The following is a 10,788-nucleotide window of genomic DNA, read 5'->3' on the forward strand; positions in this document are numbered from 1 at the left end:
GGGTTCAAACCTGACCACCTCCTGAGGAAGCACTGCTCTGAAATCTATGAATCTCTAGATCTGTTTTATGAAAAATATACAGAATCATAAAAACTACTTATCTATGAATTTATCACAAATGGCAAAGTTTCCATAATTTGTCATGTCTATTGCAGTGCCTCTGGATCTTTTTTCAAATAATTTTTTTTGACTTTATGACAGAATCTGTAGCACTTGTTGCCTGCACAGTGGGGGGTGGTAGGTGATGACAATGATCTTACTGTGAAATGTCAGATAACTCCCGATGTTTCTGTGCAGGACAAGGGGAGGCGGACCTTAACCAGAACAATGGGTGCTCCAGCAAGAGTCCAGTGGTGACTGACTCCATGAACGCTGCAGTAGATCTCAGCAGCTGGAACCATCCGAACACAGCCGACCCTAATGCCTCAGGGCCCCGCCCACACTTGGTCCGCCTCTTTTCTCGAGATGCCCCAGGTCGCGAGGACAACACCTTCAAAGACCGCCCCTCGGAGTCTGACGAGCTGCAGACCATACAGGAGCACAGCGGATCTGACTCAGAGTGCGGTTCCGAGTGTGCAGAGCAGGACCTAAATTAGATTTCCTCTTTGCCCTCTCTTTCCTCACTCCTATTTTGGAAAAAACAACAAAAAAACACCGCTGCAGAGATTAAAGCAAACACTCAGCATGGCATCTGCAAGCTCTTCGCAGTCAACATTCAGGCTGGGCCGCAGTAAGAAGAACCCAACTGTTATGGATCAGATCGGAAAGTTCTTTGGAGGGGATAAAAAGAAGAAGGGAAAGGTGAGGATTGAGCAGGCATTCAGAGTTCTCCACATGAGCCTTTACTACTGTTCTATTTGCTTGAATTTATCTTGACCTGCAATTATTTTTTGATTATGAGATCACCACCAGTAAATGAGTTGCGTGTGATTTAAAAATTATTTTTTTTGACTTTTAACTCTTTAACCTGCTGTCATATAGTATCCAGTATTGAATAAAGCTGCAATTTGATTTGTTATAGGAATTTACTGTGATTCAGGGATTCAGCATACAGTGTGATGTTTATAAACATGACTTTGAGCTTTTATAAAATGTTCAAATGTATTCGAAATGCCTGTGTAGGAACAAAATTAAGTGTTTTTATGACTTTTCAACATTTCTGTTGCTGTCAGTGAAAAGTTCTGTACTAAACAGAAAAGATGGTACATATAGCGCATTGTACAATGAGTGGTACTAAGTCTCAACCAGGATGTTTATGTTGGCAAAGAGAATTTTCACATATCTGTGACTTTTTCTTATACAGTATGTGACCGATGAATATAATATATTTTATAGCCATTTTAGAATCCAATTATCTTCTTCATCAAATAGAGTATGCATTTGCTTTGACATTGTTTAAAAGGTAGTTTCTTCAGAAAGTCCTTAATTTTAGAACTTCCAATGTAGCCATTAGATAGATTCAAAAAGATAGATGTAGACGTTAGATTCAAAATGTTTAATGCAAGAAGTGAAATGCAGAAAGTTATGCAATGCTTAACCTTACTAACAAGCAAAACAACTAGCGGCATACTTTCTGCAGTCCCCCAGGAGCAATATGTGGTAACTGCTCAGCAACACAGTGAAAAAAGGGGATTTCAGAATGGATTTCAGTTTAAGGATTGTCCCAATGCCTCAACCAGGCAACCGTTTCATCTTAATAGTAAGATGAAACAGAATGCAAGGGGGGTTAAACTGAATGCAAGGGGCAAGTTGTGTTGATGGATCTGTGAGAGGAAACTGGGCATGATGCCATAATTTGATACGGTGGCCGAGAAGTGTTGACATTGTTTAAAAGGTAGTTTCTTCAGAAAGTCCTTAATTTTAAAACTTCCAATGTAGCCATTAGATAGATTCAAAAAGATAGATGTAGCCGTTAGATTCAAAATGTTTAATGCAAGAAGTGAAATGCAGAAAGTTATGCAATGCTTAACCTTACTAACAAGCAAAACAACTAGCGGCATACGTTCTGCAGTCCCCCAGGAGCAATATGTGGTAACTGGTCAGCAACACAGTGAAAAAAGGGGATTTCAGAATGGATTTCAGTTTAAGGATTGTCCCAATGCCTCAGCCAGGCAACCGTTTCATCTTAATAGTAAGATGAAACAGAATGCAAGGGGGGTTAAACTGAATGCAAGGGGCAAGTTGTGTTGATGGATCTGTGAGAGGAAACTGGGCATGATGCCATAATTTGATACGGTGGCCGAGAAGTGCAAAACAAAATAACAAATTACAAACGCAAATGCAAGTCTAAAAAACAAAATAACAATTCAGAAAACACAACAGCAATTCAGAAAACATTATAACAAGTCAGAAAACAAAATGACAAATTCGAACCCACCCCCCCCCCCCCCCCCCCCCCCCCCCCCCTTTTTTTATTTCTCTCGATAGGATCACTCGCAGGGGCGATTCTAGGATTTTCATTTTAGGGGGGCTCACAAAAGTGTGACTGAGTAGTCAAAAACGGCCTAAACCCATCATCACTCGGATATAATCAGAACACGGAAGAAAAGATGTCACTACTTTAGTTTCATCACAACTCTAAACATTTTAGAGGATGGCAGTTCCTGCAGGTGAGGCGTGAGCGCTCGGGCTGACCTGAGAAACCTTTTCCCTGCAAACATCAGCAGTTAATATGTGTGTCCTGTATTTCTGACCACTAAACCAGCAATTAACAATCATTCATGAATTAACAATCCTTTCTTTTCAGTGAATTGGCCAAACGGTTTCAAAGCCATCTAGACCAGTGTTTCCCAACCTTTTTTTTAGCCGCAGCACCATTTGGAAATTTTTACAAATTTTGGCACCTTACACAATTAATTTTGTCACAATACTTCTAATTTCGATATGATACCTTGAAAAGTATAGATATTAGGAACAGCAGGGAAGAACTGCAGAATATACTGTAATACAGATATTTTTTATATTATTAAATAATTTGTCCATCAATGGTGGCAATCAGTAGGCTAATTTCTATTGAAGAGAGATTAGAAAGACCAATTTATATGACAGATTTTCATGTAGGCTTTTATTTATATGTAAACATTGTTTAATTACCATTATAACTAGCTATCTCACACGTTTTTGCTCACTCATTGTATTTTTGATTTTACAGTGGGGTAATTTTGTTGCAGTACTAAAAGACAGCTTGATTTCAAACTTTGAATTGAATAAAAAATGACACATAAGCAGTCAGTAATAAAATAAGGACAAATAAACAAATTACTAATGATAGCACAAAAAAATAATAACGATACAAATTAAATAAATTGCTTTTTAGTTTTTCTAAATCTGTTTTTAAAAGATTTAGTTTTTTTTTTTTTTACCAATTATATCCAAATAATGTTTAGTCCTAGAAAGCTATTATTATCAGAACACGTGAGCATAACATAGCGGTTAGCAGATCAATGAATGAGAGGGCAGCGTTACCAGAGTTGCCCATATACCACACCATGTTACAGCACAGTAGGGCTGTTGCAAACAGAAACAATGGACCTTTTTCACATATCCAGGTTTCTCAGCAGCGGAAGCCGTCATAGTTGGGTTAACTTGAAGAGTGGTGAATGGGAGAGTACCACAAATATATTTTTTGCATTCCCATTTGCTCAAATAACAATAGAACTCCACGATAGTTTTCCTGACTTTCAATAAAAGCGAAAAAACTGAGAGAGACTGATAACGGCAGTCAGAAGAGAGAACGATGTCAAATTTACTGTCCCTCCCATAGACGCTGCATTAGAAACACCCACGCATTAGCATAAACTAGTTTTTTTGTAATTTGATGCAACGGTAATATAATACAAAGAATGTACCCCAAGCACATCATTTCAACTCGCCAAAAGGGGAGGAGTTGACCGCCAGTCGGCTCTGAGCACCATTTCGTCAGAATTTTTCTTCTTCAGCAACGAAGATCATCTCCTTGCTGACTCTGTAAGGATGAACCCGAAGAAGAAGAAAGAAGCTCAGCCTGCTGTTCACTGCCATGAGAAGGAGCCCCCGGAAGCGGAAGAAGCCAGAAGCCTTCCCCTGTGGCCATCCGGCACAATTAAGAACAAATTTCTGAGCAAATTTCCAGCAGCGTTGTTTTAAATGTCGTGCCACAAGTGTGGCTCAAGCAGGGAACATGTGCACAATGCAGATGGACGTGGTGAGTGCGTCACCTGTCTGGACAGCGCCCACGCAGAGGCTGCGCTCACCGGGACGGAATGCTTTCAGTGCGAGAACATGAGCCTCGCCTTTCTCCACTCGCGGATTGCCTTCTTTAATGAAGGTGGTCCTTCCCACTCTAGCTTGATTTCAAACTTTGAATTGAATAAAAAATGACACATAAGCAGTCAGTAATAAAATAAGGACAAATAAACAAATTACTAATGATAGCACAAAAAAATAATAACGATACAAATTAAATAAATTGCTTTTTAGTTTTTCTAAATCTGTTTTTAAAAGATTTAGTTTTTTTTTTTTTTACCAATTATATCCAAATAATGTTTAGTCCTAGAAAGCTATTATTATCAGAACACGTGAGCATAACATAGCGGTTAGCAGATCAATGAATGAGAGGGCAGCGTTACCAGAGTTGCCCATATACCACACCATGTTACAGCACAGTAGGGCTGTTGCAAACAGAAACAATGGACCTTTTTCACATATCCAGGTTTCTCAGCAGCGGAAGCCGTCATAGTTGGGTTAACTTGAAGAGTGGTGAATGGGAGAGTACCACAAATATATTTTTTGCATTCCCATTTGCTCAAATAACAATAGAACTCCACGATAGTTTTCCTGACTTTCAATAAAAGCGAAAAAACTGAGAGAGACTGATAACGGCAGTCAGAAGAGAGAACGATGTCAAATTTACTGTCCCTCCCATAGACGCTGCATTAGAAACACCCACGCATTAGCATAAACTAGTTTTTTTGTAATTTGATGCAACGGTAATATAATACAAAGAATGTACCCCAAGCACATCATTTCAACTCGCCAAAAGGGGAGGAGTTGACCGCCAGTCGGCTCTGAGCACCATTTCGTCAGAATTTTTCTTCTTCAGCAACGAAGATCATCTCCTTGCTGACTCTGTAAGGATGAACCCGAAGAAGAAGAAAGAAGCTCAGCCTGCTGTTCACTGCCATGAGAAGGAGCCCCCGGAAGCGGAAGAAGCCAGAAGCCTTCCCCTGTGGCCATCCGGCACAATTAAGAACAAATTTCTGAGCAAATTTCCAGCAGCGTTGTTTTAAATGTCGTGCCACAAGTGTGGCTCAAGCAGGGAACATGTGCACAATGCAGATGGACGTGGTGAGTGCGTCACCTGTCTGGACAGCGCCCACGCAGAGGCTGCGCTCACCGGGACGGAATGCTTTCAGTGCGAGAACATGAGCCTCGCCTTTCTCCACTCGCGGATTGCCTTCTTTAATGAAGGTGGTCCTTCCCACTCTGCTCTCCCATTTCCCCTCTCCCCTAGGAGGAAGAAACAGCAGACAACAGAAACAGCCCAATGCCTCGATTCGTCAGTGTGCTTCACACTTGAGAATCAGTGGCCCTCATTGGCTATGAGCAGCTTGATTTCCTTCGGCGGATCTGAGGAGGAGGCTGTCACTGATGACTCCATGTCATTGACAGCTTAGGGATGCCGAAAAGTGGGCGTGTTCCGGTGAAGAGCCTGAAACCCTGCCTTCGACGCGGCCCAGCATGGACAACAACCTGATCTGCGTTCTAACCAAGACTGCGGAGGATCTCGGCCTGGCTTGGTTGGCTCCGGAAGAGCCCCCCCGTGGCCTCCGTTCAAGATGTTGACTTTGAAACAGATCTTTGCACAAAGATGCCCCAATAACTGATTTCTATAAGTGGATCTGAAAGACGCTTACTTTCACATCCAGATAACCCCCCATCACAGACCTTTCTTGAGATTCGCATTCGAGGGAGTGGCCTATCAGTATACAGTCCTGCCATTCGGACTGTCTCTGGCCCCACTCACTATTACAACGTGCATAGACGCAGCTCTTTCCCCTCTAAGACAGATGGGAATCAGCATTCTGAATTACCTTGACGATTGGATGGTCTCAGCCAGATCAGAATGGGAACTCATCTCTCACAGGTCACTGCTGCCCAGCCACCTGGAGCGGCTTGGGTTGAGAATCAATTTATCCAAGAGCTCTTTGTCTCCCAGCCAGCGAGTGGTCTTTCTGGGGACAGTTATCAATTCTGCATGGATGCAGGCATGGATTATGCCAGAATGCTCCCTGACTGTTCAGCAGCTATCGGCATCTTTCAAACTGGGGACTTAGCCTCATGTCACCGATTCCTCTGTGATTCCTCTGGGCCTGCTTCACATGAGGCCTCAGTATTGTCTCAAAGCCCATGTCCCATCCCATGCTTGGTGCCTGGGATGTTTTCAGCCCCTTGGAAAAATCTCACCTTTTTTAATTAGGCATCCGGTTAGGACTGACCTACAGAAGGAAGGTTGTCCCAACAGTTGCCTCCAACTTACGTTGGGGAGCTCTGTACGAGGGCAGACCTGTATCCGGCTTCTGGTCAAACCTGGAGCAATGCTTACACATCAACTGCCTCGAGGTGATAGTGGTTTTTCTAGCCCTAAAAACCTTCCTACCAGCCTTAAAGTGGCACCATGTCCTGGTCCGTTCGGACAACATGACAGTGGTAGCCTTTATTAATCACCAAGGCAGTCTCAGGTCATGCTCCTTTCACAGGTTGGCTCGATGCCTCCTTTTATGGGCACAAGGCAAACTCCTCTCACTGAGAGCAGTTCATGTGCCGGGTAGACTGAACCAAGGGACAGACATGTTGTCCAGGGACAATGTGGCTTCAGGAGAATGGAGACTACATTCTCAAACAGTTCAAATGATCTGGTCTGTCTTCGGCAAGGCAGAGATTGAACTCTTGGAACTTTCACTGCCCAATTAATTTTTCAAAGCAGTGAGATGCCCTGGCCCACGACTGGCCCAGCGCTCACCTGTATACCTCCCCCCCCAGTTGCCCTGCTTCCTCATCAGACGGGTCAGAGAATTCAGATGCGCACTCCTCTTGGTGACCCCACTCTGGAGGAATCAGATGTGTTTCCCTGAGTTGATTCAGCTGCTATCAGCAGCCCCCTGGCCGATACCACTGAGGAAGGACCTTCTCTCACAAGCGAAGGGCATGTTTTGGCATCCCCGGCCAGAGCTATGGAACCTTCATGTTTGGCCCATTAACAGGAGCCTTTGCAGTTCCCCATGAGTGTAACTAATACCATTTTAGAGGCTAGAACTCAGTCTACAAGACATCTTTATGCCCTTAAATGGTTGGTCTTCTCTGACTGGTGTTCAGCATGGAACTAGGACCCGTCATTGTGCGACGTGTCATACGTGCTAACTATTCTTCAAGAGCTGGCGGATAAGGGGTGCTCACCTTTCATGCTCAAAGTATGTGTGGCAGCCATCGAGGCGAATCATTCTCTTGTGGTTGGACAGTCAGTTGGCAGAAATTACCTAGTCGTTAAGTTTCTGAGGGGAGCTCGGAGATTGATGGCCAGGTGGATTCATACTGTGCCGACTTGGTCAAGCAAATGGGTGACCTGCAAGCACTGTCAGTCAGTGCTTCCTGTCTTGAATTTGGCCTAACGACTGTAGAGACGTCTTCAAACTGAGACACGGCTATGTGCCAAAAGGCGCTATAGGATGTGTTCCCCACAAGTGTCAGCGATAAAATAGGAGAGACCGTTCAAAGGGAAGGCTCCGGTTACTATCGTAACATCGGTTTCCTGAAATTAGGGAACAAGCTTTGCGTAGGCTGCCATGCTATAAGGCTGCATGCAAATCGATGACTGTCACTTCAGTCGAAAGATTCTCATGAAATTGAGTTTTCATTTCATGAGTTTCTCCGAGCCAACTTATATAGTGGTCGGCTCCTACCCTTTTAATGGGTTGAAGCGCCATTGGTTCATGCAGTTACACGAACGTGAACAAATCATACTTCAGTATCAGAGTAAACAGGAGTTTCCCACAAGTGTCCCTTATGTCAGGGAACTGAGGTTACGTTAGTAGCCGGAGGGTTACCAGACCTTTAGACAATGATCAGATGTTTTTTTCTTTCTTCTTGAAGACATTTGTCAGGTATTTGTTCTTAAAACACTCTTATGTGTTGAACTAATTTCTTACGAATCTCATTCCAATCCTCTGTTGCTAATTTCAAAACGTCATTTTAGAGCTAGCAATGGAAGCTTGAAGACTAATACTGTTATGAAATAAAGAGGGAGGGAGGTGAAGGATGTATTGAAATATGTAATCTTCCCTACTACATAAGTGAAAAACAGTATGTGAAATGTGAAAAGAGGTATGTCGAAAATGTACAGTATTCATAATACTGATTTTTCATCAGCCTTGGTTATGGAAGTATTTTCCCTATGCATTTTCCCCAATTTCTCATTTTCCTACTGTCTTTAAAAGTGTAGATCAAACATTCTAGTCTGAAGGTACAGTTTTGATTAAATGTTTAATGATCAGAAATGTCGTCTCTTCAACACAGGGGTCTTTTCGTGGTGGTTTGTCTGCATCACCTCAAAGATCGAGCGCATCTCCTCGTCGCCGTCCAGATGAGAATGCTGTCATGCACTTTTTCAGAACCATTGTTCGTATCTCTCTTTCCTCCTTTTTCCCTCTCACACTACACCAAAAAATGAAAACACTGAAAGACAGAATCAACAATAGTTTTTTAAAAATTGATTTTCATTGGATTTTGCTTTTCCCCCCAATTAGGTTTCTCCCTCTACCCCCAAATCTAGGGTAAGTTTCAGTCTTCTGAGGTGGACAGCTATTTTCAAAAATTTGTTAACATTATGCTTTAGGTGATTTATATATTCGATTTGAATTCACAATTTGATTTTACTCCGTTATCATGGAAACAGCAAACTCCCACTACCTCAGTCCCATACATAGTATATATATTTTTTATAGTATTTTATTAGTAATCAGTAGCTTTGTTGCTTTGAATTTATTTTTCATTATCATCAATTTGCTTTTCATCAGGGGCTGTTTCTTTTTATAACTCACTCTTCTGGCGAAAAACTGTTATTCAGCCTGTCTCAGACTTCTGAAACACTGACAAAATGATTTTCTCCAATTTTGTAGCTATGAAAATACCTCTAAATGAAAAACCACAGTATGCACAACACTATCTGCTTTATTAACAGAGAGAGCAGAAATCACAGAGCTCCACCAAAGGCCAGAAGGGACGTGGAGATTCCTTAACCCGGATCTTCAAATTGGTAACAGCATTTTTCATCAGTAATGTGACATCGTTATTAAAATGTAGTTTGTGTTTATTAATAGTCTCTTTTTCAGGGAGGAAGCCAGTCTGCTTCATCTACCAAGCGTTGAAACCTCATTACCCACTCAAAGATAAAGAGGATGAAAAGGATGGAAAACGAATGCAACATTTTTTTTTTTCCTAATACAGTAACATTGACTTGAAAAGGCTTTTGCACTGATATGTTACAACGCAATCTGTCTTCTGAATTATTCCTGTTTAGTCTTGTCAAACATGTATTGACATAGTTGTGTATGTTTGATCTCTGAAATGGTTTTGTCTTGTCTCTGTAGCGTCAATACTCACCTCTACACAGCTTAAGTGTAACCAGTACCTCTCTTAGCATGTTGTGTATTAGACCTCAAATGTGTTTTCTGCACCTTTTATATGTTGATGAACAGTCTTCTCCGTACAGTGTGATGGGGTTTTCCAGGAGGTAGTCTGCATCCCATAATGCATAACTTGTGTTCTGAAATCCACAATGTATATTATACTTCCAAACACAAACTGTTCTTTAAATGTTTGTTTGGATCCAGAGATTTCTAATGAATTTGGTAACCATAGATTGAGTTAGTTTGAGTATGCCTGATTCTGTGTCCTTTGGTCATCATAGTTTGAGCCTTCATTTTCTATTCATGCAAAAACAAATGGAAAAAGGGGTCTTATTTAAACTAAAGAATATTTTATGTCTTCTGTGCTACACCTAATTAATGGCGACAATTAAAAGTTTGAAACTTATTTTTGTGGTTCTTTTTATGCCTACACTCTAAAAAATGCTGGGTTAAAAAGGGACAAATTTTTTTGAACCTAACCGCTGGGCCAAAACAACCCAATAGCTGGGTTTGTCCCTTTTTAACCCAGCATTTTTTTTTAGAGTGTATTTAGCATTTTTGCTATTTAAAATCAGTTTAGCAAATGAGACGCAAGTAAGAATCCACTTACGGCATGTAGTGGACTTAATTGAGGAGGCTGGGTTTGTTGTTTTAGTTCAGTATAAATTAATTTTACGTTAGGATTTTACATAGTTGCCATGTTAGTCATATGGTGCTTTGTACCTCACACTTGGGACTTGCTATTGGTAACAAGGTACAAATATAATTTAATAATTAAATTATTAAAAATGCTTATGCAACAATTCTATAGTAGCGAACATGTTTTGTATATATTTCTTTGGTTCTAAAGGATGTCTACAGTAGCCGCCTTCTTTTTGTACCATTACTCAATAACTGCTTGATAAACACTGCAGAAGTATTGATGCAGTGCTTGAAAAGAATTGTCATCACTCACTGATCAACAGGATATTAAATTTTGAATCCATTTAGGTTCATGCAAGACTTAATTGTCATGCATATTCGCTCCACGCAGAGCTACTATAAGTGCACATATAAAATCAACAACAAATACCAAAATATGTATTCAGTGTTTCAGATTTCATTTAGTTTAATTATAAACTACTCC

At 41.2% G+C, this 10,788-nt stretch overlaps 1 protein-coding gene across 2 annotated transcripts; it reads left to right on the forward strand.

Annotated features, from left to right (window-relative positions):
• The first annotated feature begins 205 nt into the window (after positions 1-205).
• Positions 206-10,067, forward strand: LOC107581695 (myelin basic protein-like). 2 transcript variants are annotated; one of them, XM_016267318.1, is made up of 5 exons: positions 206-801; positions 8,551-8,652; positions 8,781-8,807; positions 9,215-9,289; positions 9,366-10,067. In XM_016267318.1, the coding sequence occupies exons 1-5, from the start codon at positions 685-687 to the stop codon at positions 9,399-9,401; spliced, it is 357 nt and encodes a 118-aa protein (XP_016122804.1). In that variant the 5' UTR covers positions 206-684; the 3' UTR covers positions 9,402-10,067. The 2 variants fall into 2 exon arrangements, with proteins under 2 accessions (XP_016122804.1, XP_016122805.1); XM_016267319.1 differs by lacking the exon at positions 8,781-8,807.
• Positions 10,068-10,788: the final 721 nt, after the last annotated feature.

Source organism: Sinocyclocheilus grahami, unplaced genomic scaffold (assembly GCF_001515645.1).
Source record: "Sinocyclocheilus grahami isolate Dianchi unplaced genomic scaffold, SAMN03320097.WGS_v1.1 scaffold37.1, whole genome shotgun sequence".
NCBI classification, from domain to species: domain Eukaryota; kingdom Metazoa; phylum Chordata; class Actinopteri; order Cypriniformes; family Cyprinidae; genus Sinocyclocheilus; species Sinocyclocheilus grahami.

Excerpts from the sequence above, each read along its gene's own strand:
- LOC107581695 (XM_016267318.1), top strand. The coding sequence starts at position 685 with ATGGCATCTGCAAGCTCTTCGCAGTCAACATTCAGGCTGGGCCGCAGT. Across the intron at positions 8,653-8,780 it reads TGCACTTTTTCAGAACCATT|GTTTCTCCCTCTACCCCCAA; the intron begins GTTCGTATCTCT and ends CCCCCCAATTAG. Across the intron at positions 9,290-9,365 it reads TAACCCGGATCTTCAAATTG|GGAGGAAGCCAGTCTGCTTC; the intron begins GTAACAGCATTT and ends TCTCTTTTTCAG.